The following is a 21,450-nucleotide window of genomic DNA, read 5'->3' as shown; positions in this document are numbered from 1 at the left end:
TAAATGATGTTCAATAAGATGTACTTGTGTTTACTAACTGTTTATTCAGTTAAACATGAATTTTGAACTGTAGGCCTACATAAGCTCGAAACAGCGATTTTTGATTACCTTAAACTGAATAAAGTCATAACTAAACTAAACAGAAATGGAATCAAGACATGGAGTATGCATATATTAGTGGTATTATTGAAGTAAACACCGCAATCAAACGTTATGTTACCGTCATGTAGAACTTTTTGGCATATTTTCCGACAAGATCCACACACGCGGCTGTCAGTAAAAAGCCGTACACTCACGCGCGCACACACACACACAAACACACACAAAGACAAACACACACCACGAAATGCGGTGAAAGTTTTTTCTCTCCATTTTGCGTGCATTATTAATTTCCATAACACTCTCACCAGTCCTTATTGCTTATTTGCGTCTAATACCCCAGTTTGTCACAGGGGCATGAATAAAATGTTCATGAGTGAATGTGAACCTGCCGAACTGCAGTTAAAGTCACCCAAACTTACAGGAAACTCTTAAATGAAAGCACTTCACATAAACACCTTAATTATATTATGGTCTATCAAGGCAAATTACTATTACAGATGTCCATGTGATTGTAGTCAGTTGTGTCTTCGAAGTAAGTGAAAGATCCAGAAGGGCATCCTGCTGATAGCTTGAATAGACCCAGCTCCCAACCCAACTTTGAGAATAGAGTAACGGCGATATATTTTTTATTGCCCGACAAGAGTCTTGTGTTAATGCAGCACGTTAATGCAGATAATGGCCCACCACTACTTATTATACATTATTAGATAAAAAGATCTGATTAAAGCCCATCCAAATACTGGCTTATAGACCCTTCTCTCAAAAAAACAAAAACATGAAAGTGTTGAACAAAGAGACAAATTAAAACAGCATGGAAAGAAATGTCTCCCTCATTTACTTGTGAATCAGTCAATTAATATGCATCTTAAAAACAGGTGTACTTTGTACACAGTATGTTATTCGGAATGTCTTCTGAATGATTCAGCTTCTATGAGTCATTTTGAATGATTCATTAAAATATCCAGTCATAACTGCCATATGTTCATGAGTCTGACTAAAGAGTGCAAGTGCAACGTCTATGCACTCATGTACTGCCAGTACAAGTTTTCTTGCCACAATTTAGCTTACTGATGTCCTACATAAGTCCTTAAAGTTTCGTTACTTTGAAACATTCGAGCAGCTGGACACATACTGAGAGAAATTCGTCAAACACCAAGAGCGCATGTGATTAGTAAGATGGAGTGGAAGTGCAACTGAATGTGTTTATTGACTGAAGCCAAACTCCATCCTGGTGGAGGTCGGGCAGTGTACGCCTCAGTAATGAGGAATCATTGAAACCGCAATCACTGACATGCCGCTATCACAACCTGAGGTAATTCCAGAAGGTCTCTGGCCGATATTGAGGTGAGAGGAGATAAAACTCTAAATCCCAATTCAGCAACATGCCTTGAATTTCAGAGATTTAAAGGGCCATGAAAACCCCCCTCTTTCGGTTTAAGTCTACCTCAGTATTTTTTCAAAAAATGAGACACAAACCGTGAGGAGACCCATGATTTTATAGTTTACAAACTTAAAATGCAAAGAAATAAACAGTAATTTAATGCCCTGCTACATTTGTTATTCACAATTTTATATACACATAACCACAATCTGTTTTATCATTATAAAGATAATCATGTTTATATAAACACTATAAATGAGGAGGATTTCTCTCCTTCTTAATCCCCGGGTCTGAACGCAGACACAGTGGATAGCAGTGCAGCAGGTCTCTTGTCTGTTCCAACCATCAGCCCTGCCGGTAATCCAGAGAATTTTAAGAATAGGTGAACACAGCCTGGATATAGGCAACCCAGGCTCATTCTAAAAACATAGTCTGATGGACGTTTCTGGAGACCGCGAAATACGTCCCGGGAGGTATGTATTTCTGCAGTTTTTGTTTTCGCAAATCCGCGAGAGGCCACTGTGTGCGCTTTTTCATATCTCGAATGTCTCTCGCGAGTGCCGTTCGCGCCCGTGCTGTTCTCGCGTGAACCCACCAGAGGCCACTGTCTGACTGACTGAATGATTGACTGCGCGAACAGCCAATCGGCTGACCCACCCTCCTCCTTCCCTAAACCCAAGTCTGATTGTTTTACCACGTTTTTGGATTTCATCACGTTCTCTCCCTGTTTTGAACTCGTTCACTTTATTTTTTCGATTCTGTTTTTGTCTTACCTGATTTCTGGAACTGCTCATCCCCGAAATCGAACCCGGTCGCCATGGTCAACTCCTCCTCTCTGCATCTGAAGTCTGCCGATGCACACGATGAGCTGACTGGACAAACTGGTTGCGGCGGGAAAGCCCTCCACACGGAGGTAAGCCGTCAGCCAGTTAGCACGAAAGGGAACAGCGTCATACCGCCCCATATCGTTTGCTTAAAAAAAAATGAAATGCAGCCATACGTACCTCCCGGTACGTATTTTGCGGTCTCCAGAGACATCCACGGGACTACATTTTCAGAATGAGTCTGGGTTGGATATAGGCGTTGTGTCTGAATGGTAACAAACTTAACTGATAGAAGACAAAGTCTGCCATTCTCTCCCGACAAAAATGCTTGCTTCAAACCAACAGCTTTGCTGTATCGTCCCTGACAGCATCACAGGGAAAAACATGCAACAAATTCCGTGGATCATGGAAACAAACACATATGACCAGTGCCGTGCGCGGACATGCATATGGTAGGTCTGTTTTGCCTTCGGAAAGAACATGCTCTCATGAATAATTAAGAAGCAGGGCCTTCTTATATGATAACAAAACTCTGCTATGAATAAAAATAAACTGATGCGTCATCACTCCACTAGCAGATTCGCGCTACATCACTGATTTTGAGATAAAATTAGCTGACAAAAGTTCAAAATTATCCAGTTTTCCCCACAATTAAAGCTGACAGGTGTTAACATTTTCTTAAGCGATGTTCAACACACACAAATGTGATACAATCTCAAAAGAAGTACTCCAGGGTGTCTTGAAGCTTTAAATCATTGGATGTTGAAGTGCATATGGTCTGGAAGATTTTCAACAATGACAGTTGGTTTTATGTTATAAATTTTCTTTGTATGTATTATTATTTAGTAGTTCATTGATGTACTAAAGTTTGTTATGAGAAAATGAATAGAAAACACTTGTTCGCCAGAACTTTCTTAGAAAGCAAAGCAGCTGATCACAAGATTTGCCAGAGAAATCAATTTGTTGTTATTTAAGGAAAATCCACAATGATGACTTTGTTTATTTTGAGCATTTGACTACTTAACCCTTAAATGGTTCATACTTGAAAATAATCATGCTAATGCTTTCTCTGAGAGAAAACAGACATACACAATCTTTAGAAATACTGCAGTCTCCTTTGTTCATTCCTGAAATCGATCTGTGATATTTTTGGATGCCTGTATTGATATTTTTTCCCTTCTTTTGTAGCTCTCGGTGCTTGAGGTCTCAGCAGTCTGGAGCTGAGGATTGTCTGTCTACCTTTAACCCAAACCAAAAGAGAATCTGTTGGCTCGGAGCCCGTGAATGAGAGCCTAAAGCAAGCAGGGGAAAGGTTCACACAGAGCTGATTACAATGGGGTAAGTTTTTTCTGACTGACCCAACAAAGGCTAACACAGAGCAATACTCTTCTCTAACATTCAGACAGCACATATCTGCAAATACATGTAAGGTCATATAGATACCAGACTCGAAGCCAGCCTGGTGAAAGGGGTGGTTCTTTTTTCTCAAAAAGTGGACCTTTTTGCAATTATACGCCTCATTTTCAATTGAATTTTGAAATTCAAATACTGCGTTTTAGTGACATTTTTAGTGCTATTCTGAATTAGCTTGTTGGATGCTCATCATAACCACACTTATTGACTACCTTAGCCAAAATAGAATTCATTATTCTATTTATTATGGGTCGCTTTTGGTGCTTTATAACTTTTTATTGGTCATTTATTGCTTCAAGAGAAAGGTCAAAGATTTACAATAAAAGTTACTTGTACAATATTTTAACCATTTAAAAAAAAAACAGTAGTGAAAGATGACTTCTCTTATGTCAGATTGTACGTGTTCTTGCACAGCTGGATGTTGGACTCGGACTTGGTTAGTATTGCCCAAAACTGATTAACAGAAGTCACACCGAAGCTGCTTGGTCTTAAAGCCTTTTTTCGTTGGGTTATTTTCACCATGATGGCATAGCAGTCAAAATAGGACGAATAAGCTCATGTATGGGACAAATTCTGAACATTTGCCAGTGAGGGATTGATCTTTAAATCACCTGAACCCCCCCTGGCTACAAACCTGGATACAGTACACACAAATGCTTTATTTCCATCCAAAGGTGCGATTTAAACTTGTGCACACAACTGAATATTGCATACGACATTTGTAAATAAAGCACAGTTTCCAACCAATCAAGACAATCAAAATTGCTACTTCCTGATAAACTGGTGTCAAATAACAAAAAGAAAAATGTGTTTTTCTGCAGTAAGACTATTTTTTATACAATAAATTACTTGCGCCTCAAAAGATGAAGATAAAACACAACGGGCAGTTCTCAATAACTGTTCAAGGTCTAGACTCTAGTACAGGGGTGGCCAACCCTGTTCCTGGAGAGCCACCTTCCAGCAGATTTCAGTTGCAACCCATTTCAAACACACCTGAACCAATTAATTAGGACCTGAACACCACGTGATAATTATAGGCAGGTGTGTTTGATATGGGTTGCAACTGAAATCTGTAGGAAGGTGGCTCTCCAGGAACAGGGTTGGCCACCCCTGCTCTAGTAGGTAATAATACTGAACCACTTTGATACCAGACTTTGGCTGAGGGATTTTAGAATGACCAAAATGACATTTCAGATCTTTAACAATGTATTTTGTCCACTGGTTTGTTTGTATTTCCGTCCTATTTCATTTATTTTTGTTATCACATGATCTGTTGAATCAAAATCACATGATTTTTTGTGATGCGCATTCTGCAATTGTTTAGGTAAATGTAGTTTCATCATGGTTAATATCTTAGCGTTTCCATTAAAATTAATCCAAAACGAACATAGTAATAGGTGGATGGAAACATAGGTAATACACAATAAATCAGGCAGCCTGATTAGTTTGTCATTAATGGCAGTTATCACATGTTTTAGACTTACGTGTGTTTGTCTTGGTGTAGAGATTGTGTCTCAGGGAGGACCTGTCTGTTATTGATAATTCTGCTTAAATAGGAAATGGAGCATCTGCCTGTCTGTCTGTCTGTCACACACAGAGAGGACATAGTGGGCCCGGCGTGAGCTGATCCTGAGCCACATGCTCATTAAACAAGCTCCTTATGCTAATTGACTGTTTATTCACACGTCAGCAGTTTTCAGGCGCAATCGAAAGAAAACACTGGCAGCGCTATTGAGACAGTGAGTCTACTCGCTCCTTCCGAGCGCTCCACTGTACAATTCACAGAAAGACAAAAAGGTTTTTTTTTGCTCTTCTTATCTCCCAAATGGAGCGTTGAAATTAGCCTGATAATACCAGAGGGGTTTCAATAGCTCAGTTTTAATTAAATTGTGCCAAACGTAAATTGAACACCTGAACATGCTGGGCTTCCCCCAGATTTTGTCGCTTAAATTACTGGCTTTTTTAATCTAATTGCAATGCTATTGTTGTTGTCTGACAGCCAATGTGAAGATGATGAATGTTCATCTAGATGGATTTGCTCCCTTGCCCAGAATGATTGCGACATGCCCTTTTGTAACTTTTGGCTTGACCCTGATTTCTGTTTAAGATTACGGGTGGATATTAATATGGCCCAAAGCACGGCAATTTGTACTAATTACTGAAAGCGAAGCGCTCTCCTTGCTAATCCGTGGTTCTCATCTGATTAGCGGAATAAGAGCCCCAGGCGAGTGTTGTGGCTCTCTTCATTACTGTCCCTTCTCATTTTCCTTCCTCTCAGTTTTATGCCTTTAATCCCAGACATGACTGCCCTCAACATTTGCTTCCTAAAAAAAAAATTAATGAGCCATTTTTAGAAAATGAATTCGATTATAGAAGTCACATTATTAATATCAGTGGTTATTAAACCTCTAAGACAATTACATGTCCCGTGTTACAGTAATGTTGTATTTGGTAGGATTATTTGGTGTGAGTTACAGTTGAAGTCAGAATTATTAGCCCCCCTTTGAGCTTTTTTTTTTAAAAATATTTCCTAAATGATGTTTAACAGAGTAAGGAAATTTTCACAGTATGTCTGATAAGATTTTTTCTTCTGGAAAAAGTCTTATTTGTTTTATTTCGGCTAGAATAAAAGCAGTTTTAATTTTTTATACATCATTTTAAGGTCAAAATTATTAGCCTTTTTAAGCTAAATACTTTTGATAGTTTACAGAACAAATCATCATTATACAATAACTTGCCTAATTATCCTAACCTGCCTAGTTAACCTACTTAACCTAGTTAAGACTTTAAATGTCACTTTAAGCTGTATAAAAGTGTCTTGAAAAATATCTAGTCAAATATTATTTACTGTCATCATAGCAAAGATAAAATAAATCAGTTATTAGAAACGAGTTATTAAAACTATTATGTTTAGAAATGTGTTGAAAAAGTCTGCTCTCTGTTAAACAGAAATTGAGGGAAAAATAAACAGGGGAGCTAATAATTCAGGGGGTTTAATAATTCTGACTTCAACTGCACATGATATTCAACTAGTTCTTCATCATGAGGAATATACAATAGCCAGTCTTATTGTAAATATGTGAGAAATGTATAGCAAACTGCATTTTTGCACCCTTGAAGGGCACAGCATTAGGGAGCTATTTGTAGGGTCATTGCAAGGAAAAGTAAGTAACTGATTTTTTTCACATGCAAGCCATTACTTCAAGAAAGTCGTTTTGCATTTTTAGGATTACCTTCTGTAATCTTTAATGGCAAATCCTCATGATTAATTTTCTAACCTTAGGTAATTTAAGATCATATCTGGGGTTTAAAACCCTCAATTGCTCACGTATGAGGAATTATCAGCAGAGTGTATTCCTAACATGTTTGAATATTCAAGTTTTTACCCAATGTGTTAATGAAGAAGTAGCACAGTTTTAAAAACTGAATTATAAGCCCATTTATTCTGTGAGAAAAATAAAAAGATCATAAAATATCAATAAAAATGTTATCTTTTAAAGGGCACCTACTGTATGTTACCCCTTCTTCAAGATTTCTCCAGAATGCATATGTTAAATTTCAGCTCAAAACACCCATTACATATTTATTATACCTTTCAGAATAATGGAGTTTTCTACTCTGAACACCGTGTGGCTGGTTTTGTTGCCTGTGTCTTCAGTGCTAGTTTTCCCCGTCCACCGTTCCCACGTGCCACAAACCGGGATTAAAGCATCTTCTTTTATAATTGTACTGATATGCGACTGAGTTAATAAAGACAGTAAAATCTCTGTAATTTCATTACAAACATCCACTGTTTTAAAAATGTTTTAAATGTGTAAAACTCATTCTTGATCACATTTGATGATGATTGATGATCACAGGGAGCTGAAGAGATCTTTTAATCCCAGTTGCTATGCGCACATCCTGTCTTGTTGATATGATCATAGGTGTCACTATGGAGACGCTGCCTAATACGCTGCCGTCAATCAAATCGGTGGGAGGGGAAACCGCACTCCTACCTGAGAAGGGAGAAAATGAGAGGGATATGGATTCTATTTTAATGTCAGGAAATTAAAAAAAAGAGACTTATTGTGTTTCTATGACCCCTATATGAGTGTGGACACACTATAGCTACACACAGTTCTGTCCAAACAGCTTCCAAAAGACGATTTTCATCATAGGTGCCCTTTAAACTTACTATTAGAATGAGACATATTAACCACCATGTGTTTGTGAATTTACTGATATAGTGAACATGATGCCAATTCCTTGTCTGTGCTTATCTGCAGGGCTGTGATCCCGGTGCTCCTTTCTGGAATATGGCAGCTCTGTCTGTGGCCATGCCGGATGTGAAAGCCCCACAATGTGATTACTCCCCAGCAGGGTCACCTGCAGGCTGTAGCATGGACTTGTCCATGGACCTGTCTGTCCTCAGCTCCCCACTGTCTGCTTTCCCTCATCACGGGGTGCCCTCCTTCCCTGCCCAGGGCGTAACACCTGGACACTGCAATAACAACAATGGCCTGCTCAGCAATCTGGGGCTCTACTGCTCCACCAGCAGCATGCATCCCCTTAAACAGCCTGCCGGTCAGTCTGGCTACAGTACACTGCGTTTTCCACAGGGCTGCATTAACACCGGTGGTACCCGGCTGTACCGCAGCCTGGAGAACCTGCACTGGGCTGCCGTTTCTGATCCAAATGCTTATCCGTACAGGACTGTGGACAGTGAGTTTATTCTGCATTGCACTTCACGGAGTCACTGGTACGATGGTGCTTCTCAGGAACAGCAGGTCTATGGTTTAATGCCGTCCCCTGATGGCATGGCAATCTACAGGCGCCGAGGGGTGTTGAAGAAGGATATACCACTCTTCCCACAATGGCTTTTACCTGCGGTTGAGGACTGGGGCATGAATGGAAATGCCCGAAAGGGTCTTCGGGATAAGCTGAGACTCCAGAGCACACGCGTAGCAGAGCCCATTAAACCTGTGCGCCCTCAGCCTGTGCTCGGAAATGCACCGTCTCTAATGCATCAGGATGTAGCAGTTCAGCCAGGGCTGGCGTTCTTACAAAAAAATGGACAGCGAGAGTTGAGTGCCCGTCGCATCACAAGTCCCGAGGAGATCAAACAAGAAGCGATGCGACGACTTCAGCTACGCAGGCAAAGGAGCACCCCTAACCTGGCACTGACCTGCAGACAGGAGTCTAGTGCCCTGAGTAAAGCTCAAACTGCAGAACTTATCTGCACTAACTCTGCTCAGTCAACCCCAGAGAGGAAAAGACCTCCGATGGGCCGCCTGCACATACCCACATTTGAGGAGTTTAAGAGGATGAGGCAAAGGGAGAGCAGTAAGAACCACAGCTCCTCAGAAATGGAGAGTTGCGACAGGCCAAGTGAGGACACACAGAATCCAGAAAGGACTGCCAATAACGTCAGAACCACTCTGGATTCGGCTGGTGGACCCAGTGGAGGGGAGATGTCTGAGCTCATTTCCACCACAGTGGTCCCAGGAGGACCCATCTGCACAGGGCCAGTAGCCCGCTCTCCATTACATCCTCAAGCCGCTGCAGGAAAAGAGGAAGAGACAAAGGGCCCAGCAGGCCCTGGGGCCACAGATGTAGCTGTTCTTCCTTTCCCGCCCCGCAGGGAGAGCGGTGATGTCCCATCCAGCTGCTGCCAAGCAATCCTTCCTGATGGCACAGACCTCTCCAGCTATGGAGCCAAAATTTACAAAATGAGGGATGGCTTTCTAGGATCTGCCCTGGACCTTATTAAAAAAAGGTGAGTGGATGAAGGAGCTGTTGTGTTTATACCGGAACATTTGTGAGTGATGTACATTTGCCTAGTACTTACAGTTAAAATGGTGACAGATCATTTCAATCACATTGTTGTGAACATCAGAGTGAAACAGATTATCAAAAAAAATGATTATACATTGTATCATTGTTAGATAAACTGAGACAGATCTGAACGTGAGCTCATGACCAATTTTAAACCAGATTTAAGAGGATTCCGGTAAATGTCACCAGAAAGAAGACTGAAGATTTGCCACAGGTCACAATATTTACGAAAGTTTACATTGAAGATTTGTCATTAGCCGCAAGACTTTTCTGACAGGGGATTTGAGTGCCAGATGTGAAAGTATGTTGTGGGACTAATACACAGGAGTTATTATTAGGGATTATACAGTAGATTGCAAAGTTTGGAGTTTTTTATTTTAGCAGTTTTTTTAAAGCATGAAGGTAAAACATGAATGCGGTTATGAATATATGAATACATGTGCTTGTTTGTTGTTAAAATAATTTAATATTGACAAAAAATACTAATTTGTGGATCTCCTTACTTCCGGGTGCAGCCATGCTGCCATTGTAACTTGTGTATTCTGGGAAATTTTCATACCCCTTTGTTTCGAGTGTGGTCCTAACAAATCTCCATTTCAAGGGCTATCTTGCCCTTCCCCTTAGCCCTACGCCTTCAAGCTAAAAAGAATTGGGATACCCCTACCCCTTCACATGATTGTGCATAATGAGGGGTATGGGTAAGGGGAAGGGTTAAGGGGTCTAAACTAACATCAAAATTGCCTATTACAAAATACAGTGTCCAGCAAAAATGAGTTCACCCTTTATAGATCTCTCTTATTAAATTAATACTTTTTATAGGAAACAATAAGATATTTGTTTATACAGTATTTTGTCAGATCCAAAGCAAAAACTGTCACGGTGTAAAAATGCGAAAACCCCAATTAATATGTTAGTGGAAAAATATTTTAGCAAATTTTAATAAAGAGGAAAAATCAATAGAACCAAAAAATAAATGTTGTAGAAATTTTAAGGTTTATTTAAATTTTTTTTTGCAACACCTCATTTGAATATAAATGTATTATCTTTCTGTTCCTAAAGATGTTAGGTGTCCACACTCTTATATTAATTAATGTCATTCATTCATTAATTTTCTTTTCGGCTTAGTCCCTTTATTAATCAGGGGTTGCCACAGCAGAATGAACCACCAACTTATCCAGCATATGTTTTATGCAGCGGATGCCCCTCCAGCCACAACCCAACACTAGGAAACACCCATACCCTCTTGCATTTACACACAAACACTACAGACAATTTAGCTTATTCAATTAACCTGTATGGACTATGGGGGAAACCAGAGCACCCGGAGGAAACCCACACGAACACGGGGAGAACATGCAAACTCCAATGCCAACTTACTCATCCAGAGCTTGAACCAGCGACCTTCTTGTTGTGAGGTGACCGTGCTACCCACTGCACCACCATGACCCCCCTAATTAATATGACTGTTTAATTAAACTGTTTTGTTTAAATGCACCAAAATTTATTATCTTTATTCACTGTAAAATGCATAAAAATATTAATTTTCAAAAGGGGTTTACTCATTTACAGCGCTCAACATGATTGAGTACACCTCATTTTGAAAATGAATATTTTGATCCATTTCTCAGTGAATATAGGCAATGTATTTTGGTGCATTTAAACAAAACAGATTTATTAAACAGATATATTTATTAAAATAATATTTAAGTCACCAAACATATTTAGAAATTGAAAGATAATACAAATAAATTCAAGCAAAAAAATTAAAAATTAAAAAGCTTGCACTAAATTTTACTTTTTTTTTTTCTCTTGATTTTTCCTCTTTTTTTAAACTTGTATTTAATATTCTTCTATAACATATAAGTTTGGGTGTACTAGTTTTTGGACCCTTATTGTAAGTTATTTTGTTAGCCAGATTTGGCTTCAGTACTGACTAATCTAATGTATATGCACAAATATAATATTGTACAGCTTCCTATTAAAATATGGATTTAAAAGATTTGTGAGGGGTGTTCTTATATATGCTGAGCACTGTATATCCAAAACTGACCATTACAAAATGAATTAAAACAATCTCAAACATGGCAAATCCCTTTCATTTAGAGTTAAATAACAAAACAGCATGCTGGATAAAAATGGACATCAGCTGGAGCAGTGTATCTCGTGGTCATCAGTTTCGCTTGTTAACTGTGAAAATGAATCCCACAACAGCGTTTGCATCAGTATTTGTGTTAGTATTGATTTATCTAGCAACTCTGTGCAGCTTGTATACACAGAAACAGAGTGAATGTATCATTATTGATGTGTTTCTCAATGTCTTCATTTATTCCAGACACAGTAGCAGATGTGATATTTGCATATATGGGCATATTCTGAGGTGATTAGCAGGTTTGGCTGCATTAGGAATGTAAAAACCTGGCTATTAAAAACTATATTAAATGTCCTGTCTAATCAGTGTATTTCCAGTACAAAACGACAACTCAGCAGGAAAAAAAAATAATAAGCTAGTTAAAATAATTCAAAATGAAATATAGTTTTATTTTTTGAGTTAAGACATATAAAATTGTGTTTTTATAAAATATAGTTGTATGGATAAGTTTATCCATATGCATTTTGATGTTTGCGTTGTTATTAAACTTTTAAACTATATTATATACAAAGAGAGTATCCTAAATACATTTAGATTAACAGATATAGTTAGATTCTTTTCTGAAGAAATAAGTGCTCATGCAAAATGTTATTATATTTTAAATTATTATTTTTTTCTATTCTTGTAGAAGGAACACATAAAATTAATTAGATAAACTTTACATAAAAAATTACATTTTTTGGTCATTACAATATTGTTGTTCTAAAATGCCTGACAAGATAATTGGTGAATATACTGTACACTCATTGGCCACTTTATTAGGTACACCTGTCCAACTGCCCGTTAATGCAAATTTCTAATCAGCCAATCACATGGCAGCAACTCAATGCATTTAGGCAAGAAGACATGGTCAAGACGATCTGCTGTAGTTTAAACTGAGCATCAGATTGGGGTAGAAAGGTGATTAAAGTGACTTTGACTGCAGCATGGTTGTTGGTGCCAAATGGGCTGGTCTAAGTATTTCAAAAACTGCTGATCTACTGAGATTGTCACGCACAACCATCTCTAGGGCTTACAGAGAATGGTCTGACAAAGAAAATATCCAGTGAGCGGCAGTTCTGTGGGTGCAACTGCCTTGTTGATGCCTGAGGTCAGAGAAGAATGGCCAGACTGGTTCCAGCTGATAGAAAGGCAACAGTAACTCAAATAACCACTCGTTACAACCGAGTCTGCAGAAGGGAATCTCTGAACACACAACATGTCCAACTTTGAGGAGGATGGGCTACAGCAGCAGAAGACCACACCGGGTGCCACTCCTGTCAGCTAAGAACAGGAAACTGAGGCTACAATTGGCACAGGCTCACCAAAATTGGACAATAGAAGATTGGAAAATTGTTGCCTGGTCTGATGAGTCGCCATTTCTGCATTTCTGACATTAGGATGGTAGGGTCAGAATTTGGCATCAACAAAATGAAAGCATGGATCCATTCTGCCATGTATTAATGATTTAGGCTGATGGTGATAGTGTAATGGTGTGAGGGATATTTTCTTGACAACAACTGTGTGATGCTATCATGGACCAAAATCTATGCCACGAAGGACTAACGCAGTTCTGAAGGCAAAAGGGGGTCCAACCCGGTACTTATAAGGTGTACCTTATAAAGTGGCTGGTGAGTGTACACACTGAATAAGTGTGTCTTCTTTAAATTATGGTACAATTGCATCCTATTGTCAAAAGAAATGTTTGAAAGTGTATGGAAAAATGTATGCAGCTACATTACACTTTCATTGATTACACTTATATTGATTTAATGCTTGCAAATCCTCTGTGCCCCTATTACTGAGGGGGGGGGGGGGGGGGAAGAGGAGTTTTTGCAGTAGCAGCAACCAAAGGGACGGGACTGGATGCTATAGCAACAAACTCCATAAATTCCCAACTGATTTACACAAGCAGTAAGTGTATTATACACATTCTTCCATGGATTTAATGTGCTGTGGTTCGCTGTCTGGTTCACACCTGTCCACCAACATCACGTTTCAACACACAGAATCTGACACAAGCGTAAAATATGCAAACCTGACTGGAATTTGATTATCATAACAGCACATACCTCTGGCCCTGACAGTCTCTTCGAATTTAGCATGCATGCATAAATCTGTATAGATTTTCCTTCAGCCGCTTTTGTTTCAGTTGTAATATAGAGATTAATTGTTGAGAGGTTTTTCGACATAACAGAGCCCTTCTCTAATGTTACGTTCCTCCAGGGCAGGAGTTCAATCCAGGCTGTGAACAGTCTAAATATAACCTCCAATATCCCAGCTGTAGCAGTGCCCCAAGTGTGGGTATTCATTTAGTCCAGAGCAGCCTGGGGCTTCCAGCCCTTTTATGAGACTTTTATATAGGTATTTGTACTTGTTTTCTTCTTGACAGAAAAGATGAACAAGCCAATGCTCTTATTTAAAGGAACACTCCACTTTTCTTTGAAAATAGGCTTATTTTACAACTCTTCTAAAGTTAGACCTTTAGCATCTCGCTAAAAATGACCAAAGGGTTTAGATAGTTTTCAAATTTAAACCTTGAATCTTCTATAGTTACATTGTGTACTAACACAAGACAATGCAAATTCAAGATTTAAATAAGAAAATTGAAAGTGATGCTAATGGTCTAATCAGATTCAATGATTTATGCTAAGCTAAGCTAAAAGTGCTTCTCCCAGGTGAAACTCAACTGTTTAACTGTAGGTGACTTGTAAAATAAGCCTATTATTATTTTTAAAGTGTTACTTAAATCCTTTCATCCTTATGGACATCTTTGTAGTTTTCATTTAATGTTTTTTTCATTATTTTGACTGTTAATGCAGGCATCATATATTTGCCATTTTTATTTAGATTTTCTTTCAGTCCATTTAAGTTTATTTTACTTCAGAGACCAAAAATAATCACACTTTGAAATGCATTGAAAATGCAACATTTCATCCCAGACAGTGCCAAAAGCAAAAAGAGTCACAGTTTACAATAGGGTCCATGTATTTTCTAACACATACTAAGAATGAGCAATACTTTATTAATTTTATTTATTTTACTTTAATTAAGTAACTTATTGGCGACACGGTGGCTCAGTGGTTAGCACTGTTGCTTCACAGCAAGGTTCTAGCCTCAGCTGGGTCAGTTGGCATTTCTGTATGGAGTTTTCATGTTCTCCTCCTGTTCTTGTGGGTTTCCTCTGGCTGCTCCGGTTTCCCCCACAGTCCAAAGATTTACAGTAGGTGAATTGGATGAACTAAATTGGCAGTAGTGTATGTGTGTGAATGCGAGGGTGTATGTGTGTTTCCCAGTGCTGGGTTGTGGCTGGAATGGCATCCGCTGCGTAAAACATATGCTGGAATAATTGGCTGTTCATACCGCTGTGGTGACCCCTGATAAATAAAGGGACTAAGCCGAAGGAAAATAAATGAATGAATGAATAATTAACTAATTCTTTATTAGCATTTTATTAATCATAGTTCAACATTTACTAATGCATTGATAACATCCGAAGTTGTGCATGACAACATTATTAAATGCACTGTAAGTTAGCAAGAACTAACAATAAACAAATTTATTTTCATGAATTAAATATTAAAAACTATATAAAATTAATAGTTTTTAAATATTTTGTTCATGCTAAATACATTGACCAATGGAACCTTAATGCAAAGTGTTACCTCAAAAATCTTTAGATAACAGGGCTAGCATCCAGATAAAACGTTGCAAACTATTTTTTTCAATGGAAAACGGTGGTGCGGTAAACTATGGCAGCTTGTAATGGATAATCCACTGTTAATCCACATCTGATTACATCCAAGACAGTGTTATGATCTATATGAGCACAATTTTTATTTTTATTTTAAGTATTAGCTTATATTTACCATTAAATAATCAGAGAAAAGTTCATGAAAGAGTTACTCCATGATACAATAGAAAAATATATAAATGATATCTGTTTATTGTTACATGAATGATTGTCTGAGGCACCCTCATAAGAAAAACATATGGATGAAACAACATTGCAATTACTACATTATATTTAGACAGACTAAAATCTAAACAAGTTGTAGATGTATTCGTGTTCATATTATTTAATTTATTTTTGCCTAAATAAATGTATTTATTATGTGAGCTGTCTCTTTAAAAGGATAGTTTACCCAAAAATGATAAATTTACTTACTATTTACATTTATTTACATTTATGAGTTTCTTTTTTTGTTAAACACAGAAGAAGATATTTTGAAAAATGTTAGAAACCTGTAACCACTGACATCCATTGTAGAAAAATCTAAAATACTACAGAAGTCAGTGGTTACAGGTTTTCATAGTTTAAAAAAAATATTATCTTCTGTGTTTAACAGAAAAAAGAAACTCAAACAGGGTTTTTGTAGAGTGAATGATGAGTAAATCATGCCAAAACTTTCAGTTTAGGGTGAAATGTCCTCTAATATCGCATGTTTTATATCCACATTTTCGACACATGCACCAAACAATAAAAAAAACGTATCCCAAATCTTGTTGCACACACCATTTCTATTAAATAGGTTGTTCAAGCTGGAAACCGTAGCAGATTGTTGAGCACCGTTTTCAGCTTTACCATGCTTCAGGCTTACATTTTGTTGGCAAAGCTTCAAACATGTGAACGTGGTACAGTGACGTCATTGATTTGATTGATTGGATGTGCACTGTACTTTTAAACCTAATAAGTAGCGCCTTTATCAACGTCCGATAGTACACTGGAATCATTTTTTATATAAATTATAACATAATTTAGAGGAAAAATCCAATTAATGGCTTCACACGACACTGTTGAGATGACGGGTAATAAATCTGCAGTGCAGTAATGACAGTTTCATTCATGTGTGAAAGACATTGCTTTTATTGCCGTTTTCAGAGTGAAATATTAATTACTGTCAATCCACGACTACAGGTTTGTGGATGAACTCTCTCACATTTTATTGTTGGGATGAAAAAGCCGACATCAGTCGCACGGCAGCTTTTAACATCTGCGTTTTGTGATTCGTCTTCTCCTAGTGAGATGTCAAGGCTTTTTTGTCTTTGTGTTTTCTTTTGAATGCTTCAGAGCTTCAAGGTTGTGCTGTCAGCATTATTCTCAGATGGCGGCTATGCAAATGTATGACAGCGATAAGCGCAGCATTATCAGATATTGAGGTAGTGAGGCATTAGAGGAGATTGAAGCATTGTGGAAGAAGCAATTAAGGGCTTATAACAAATCAATCAAAACACCTGTTTTTAAATGAGAGTGATGGCTGTATGAGAACAATGGCTTGAGCAAACAGCTGTTTAATACCTTTAATAGGTGTCAAAACTGAACACAGCATTCAGCATTCTTTGACAGCATTTATTATGCTCAAAGATTAAAAGGGATTTTCAAGCTTCTACATGTTAAAAGTGTTGTTGTTTTTTTTTTCTCTTATTAAATTTTATAATTTACAGAAGACACTCACTAAAATGTCTCATATGTAATTCAGCTGAACAATAGTCTATTATTTAAATATGATGGCATAATTAACTATATATATATATACAGTTGAAGTCAGAATTATTAGCCCCCCTGAATTATTATCACCCCTGTTTATTTTTTCCCCAATTTCTGTTTAATGGAGGGAAGATTGTTTTTGCACATTTCTAATCATAATAGTTTAAAACTTATCTCTAATAAACGATTTATTTTATCTTTCCCATGATGACAGTGAATAATATTTTACTTGATATTTTTCAGAACACTTTTATACAGCTTAAAGTGACATTTAATGGCTTAACTAGGTTAATAAGGTATAGGCAGGTTAGGGTAATTAGGCAAGTTATTGTATAATGATGGTTTGTTCTGTAGACTATTGAAAAAAAATAGCTTAAAGGGGCTAATAATTTTGTCCCAAAAATGTATTATTATGTTTTTTTTTATTAAAAACTGCTTTTATTTTAGAAGAAATACAAAAATAAGACTTTCTCCAGAAGAAAAAAATATTATCAGACATACTGTGAAAATTTCCATTTGAAGATTTTCTGTGAAAGTTTCCATACTGTTAAAAACCATTTGGGAAATATTTAAAAAAGAAGAAAAAAATCGAAAAGGGGCTAATAACTCTGACTTCAACTGTATATATATATATATATATATATATATATATATATATATATATATATATATATATATATATATATATATATATATATATATATATATATATATATATTTTTTTTTTTTTTTTTTTTAATATTCATTTAATTTTATAAATGTCTATTTGTATTAATAAAACTATTCAATTATTAAATAGAATTTTTTTACCCCGCTAGCTAATGAAGTTGTATTTTTTTTAAAAACCTAAAATTTTATTACTCTTGCATAGGCACGGGCCGATATAACATTGTGACCGTATGATAACCTTAAAAATAAAGGGTAAAAAAACACTTTTCCCCCATTGAACACATTATATTTTATTTTAAGAAACATTTCAAATATTTTGAAACAGTCGCTTTTGATTTGCTGGGTCCTTTTTTTGCTGGAGATACTGTTGCCGTAAAAAAGTCAATAAAATAGTCGCAAAAAACATTTTTGAAAATTCTGGCGGTTTTCAAAACCTTGACTTTGGCAAACCGCGATAAACCTTGAAATGGGTTATCGTCCTATGCCTACTCTTGCAGTTATCTAATTATTTATCAAATATTTTAAGAATTATTAAAAAAAAACACTTATAACAAACACTCAGTATTCTCTGAAATCAAATCTTATCCTACAGTTTTACTTTATGTGCTGTTATTTGTGCTGTCAATGTGTAATTTGTCCATTATGTGCTGTTACTTGTTCATCGTCTGCAGTGTGTGGGGTCATTCATGGATAAATAATCTCTCTTTCTAACCTCACACACACACACACACAAAAGAATCTAAAAGATTGATTCTGCTTATTCTCATTCTGAGCCCCTTTGGCGAGAGAGTTCAGGTGTTAATGTGAATTGATGCGTCTAATTGCCGTCCTCCATGAACCCCTTTGCTCCGGGGCCACGACTGCTCCTCTCTAAGGGATGTGGGGGTTGACCAAAACGCCACACAACGCAGGAATGGTGAATCAGGAATTACAATCCCAATAATCTAACACCTCCATTCTGCTGTCTTTTGTGCTTTCTCTCCATCGCTGCTCCAGCTGCAGTGCAGAGATTGCAGCCGAGACGCCCGTCCGACTGTCGCGCGAGCCCGATGACGTCACCGGCATCACCCAGCCCTGCCATCAATCTGCCTGCGTTGCCATGACGACGCAGGCCTGCGGAGAGGAGGCTTGCACCGAGCCCACGGGACGGCGGGGGAAAGCGGACACAGAATGCGTAAGCGATGCTCTCTCTGAATATGGACGCCGGCGTCTGTGTCATGCATGAGGTTGCAGGGGAATCTGCGAGATAGAGGCGACCGCAGAAATGCAGCAGAGAGCCACACGCAGGGAGGATTAGAGCCAGGTTTCATGGTGGTAAATGATTTCTGTTTCTTTCTGTGTGTCCGGCTCCTGCTGCTGCTGCTGCTTGAGATGCCAGCCAGATTTCATTGCAGCACATTCATTCATACCCATACAACTGCATGTGTGTGTGTGTGTGTGTGTTTTTTTTCTTGAGGAAGGCTGCGCAGTGTTGATGTGATTCATTGGTGCAGGAGGATGCTTCTTCTGTCTCTCTGTTACAGGGGTTTTAATTAAGAGAACTGCTGCCTTATTAATAATTCTGTACGTCACCTGAAGCCGTGGTGTCTTGTGTCTCGTACATTGATAACATGAGAACATAATGCTGTCGGGAGATCTTTTGAGGGCTTATTTTACATCGTTGATGTCTGGATCAGATGGAACTGAATCACGCAATGTACTGAATGAGACGACATGTCATTTTGGATTTGCGCTCTATGGTTGCAGAGGTGTAAAAGGTTATCAGTTCTGTTAGTTGAAGCAGATTCAGTCAGTGTGAACAGCTTTAGTCCACATAACAAGTGCTGACCAATCCGTTTGACTTCCACTGTATGATTGGAGGGAAACAGGATCTTATACTGGGAAATGAAATGACTGACTTGATATTAACTTTGGGTGACAAAAGTGTTTAGTATTGAAAAAAACAGCCGAGGATAATGTTTAATCAAAACAATATGATCTTGATGAACATTTCCAGTTGTGTCAGAGTGTGTGGCAATTCTTTCTATAGTTTACCCAAATTTTTATTTTATTTTATAAAAAGTATAAAAAAGTTTATATATTGTAAATTGTTCTCTTTTTTGATGAAATATCATCTGGACTAAGACTAGGTAATAGAAAAAATCTTTTAAATGGATAATTCAATCAGAAATTAAAGTAAAACTATTCCCAAAAAATATAAATATTTTGTTAATTTTCACTTATTCAAGATACAAGTTGTTTTTCTCTAATAGAATGTCAAAGAAGACTTTTATTGATTTAGATTATTGGTTGAATATTAAATGAATTGCTGTGGCTCCTGACATCACCTTGAAGTCTTGTGCAACAGGCTGTCCACACTCCAGACTGTCATGGTTTAAAGGTAACAATAAGCAAATAAAAGAAAAAAGAAATAAAAGAATCATAAAATAATCACTAAACAGGTATAATAAATAAAAACAATAAAGAATTAAAATGATTTAAAACTCATTAAAAAATATTAAAGCTGGTTTAAAAGATAAGACCTTCATAAGTATAATGAAGAGCCAAAGTTTTTAGATGTATAGTATGTATATATATATATATATATATATATATATATATATATATATATATATATATATATATATATATATATATATATATATACACACACACACACACACACACACACACACACAGTTGAAGTCAGTATTATTAGCCCCCTGTTTATTTTTTCCCCAATTTCTGTTTAACGAAGATAATTTTTTTCCAACACATTTCTAAACATAATAGTTTTAACAACTCATTTCTAATAACTGATTTCTTTTATCTTTGCCATGATGAAAGTAAATAATATTTGACTAGATATTTTTAAGACACTTCTATACAGCTCAAAGTGACATTTAAAGTCTTAACTAGGTTAATTAGGCAGGTTAGGGTAATTAGGCAAGTTATTTTATAACAATGTTTTTTCTGTGGACTTAGCTTAAATGGGGTAATCATTTTGTCCTTAAAAATGTGTTTAAAAAATTAAAAACTGCTTTTAATTTTGTCAAAAAAAAACAAAAAAACAAAAAACAAATAAGACTTTCTCCAGAAGAAAAAATATTATCAGACATACTGTGAAAATTTCCTTGCTCTGTTAAACATCTAGGAAATATAAAAAAAAAAAAGAAAAAAATTCAGTGAGGCTAATAATTCTGACTTCAACTATATTTTCATTCACTCTATTCCCCTATAACTCTTCTAGATTAAAACAGTTGAGTTTTACCATTTTTCAATCCGATCCGATGGGAGCACTTATAGCTTTGACTATTTAGCATAGATTATTGAACTGGATTAGACCATTAGCATCTCACCAAAAATAAAAAAATAAAAAATTAATTCAATCAAAAATCATTTTTAAATTGTTTTAAGAGATAAGATAATTTTCCTATTTAAAGTTTGACTCTTCTGTTGTGTCATTGTGAGATGTACCTCAATGTTAGGATAACTGAGACAGACAAAAAATTTAAATTAGCTATTTTCTAGAGTCCAGGCTTGAACATAAATGTGTTTTTGATTTATTTTCTAGACATAGTATAGAGAGAAATGACAGGACGTGAAGTGAGTAAGTCTCATAAAACTCAGGTCAATTGAAACCTAAGTA

At 36.9% G+C, this 21,450-nt stretch overlaps 1 protein-coding gene and 1 long non-coding RNA gene across 9 annotated transcripts in view; one reads left to right on the top strand and one right to left on the bottom strand.

Annotated features, from left to right (window-relative positions):
• arhgef49 (Rho guanine nucleotide exchange factor 49) overlaps positions 1-21,450 on the top strand; it is a 68,887-nt gene that overhangs the window by 36,975 nt on the left and 10,462 nt on the right. For 4 of the 8 annotated variants that reach the window (XM_087266549.1, XM_087266547.1, XM_087266548.1 and 1 more), the window contains exons 2-4: positions 3,496-3,645; positions 7,989-9,478; positions 18,819-18,996. In XM_087266549.1, the coding sequence (XP_087122675.1) occupies positions 8,019-9,478; positions 18,819-18,996 (1,638 nt within the window). In that variant the 5' untranslated portion in view covers positions 3,496-3,645; positions 7,989-8,018. 8 annotated transcript variants of the gene reach the window in all.
• On the bottom strand, positions 8,434-11,590 carry LOC147842352 (uncharacterized). Its single transcript, XR_015499380.1, has 2 exons — positions 10,202-11,590; positions 8,434-10,156 (listed from the first exon to the last, which is right to left on the bottom strand). It is a non-coding gene; the product is annotated as an uncharacterized LOC147842352 (long non-coding RNA).

The sequence above is a fragment of the Danio rerio genome, chromosome 9, assembly GCF_052040795.2.
Source record: "Danio rerio strain M-AB ecotype USA chromosome 9, GRCz13ab, whole genome shotgun sequence".
Classification (NCBI taxonomy): Eukaryota; Metazoa; Chordata; class Actinopteri; order Cypriniformes; family Danionidae; genus Danio; species Danio rerio.
This window is presented reverse-complemented; position numbering and strand designations above follow the sequence as displayed.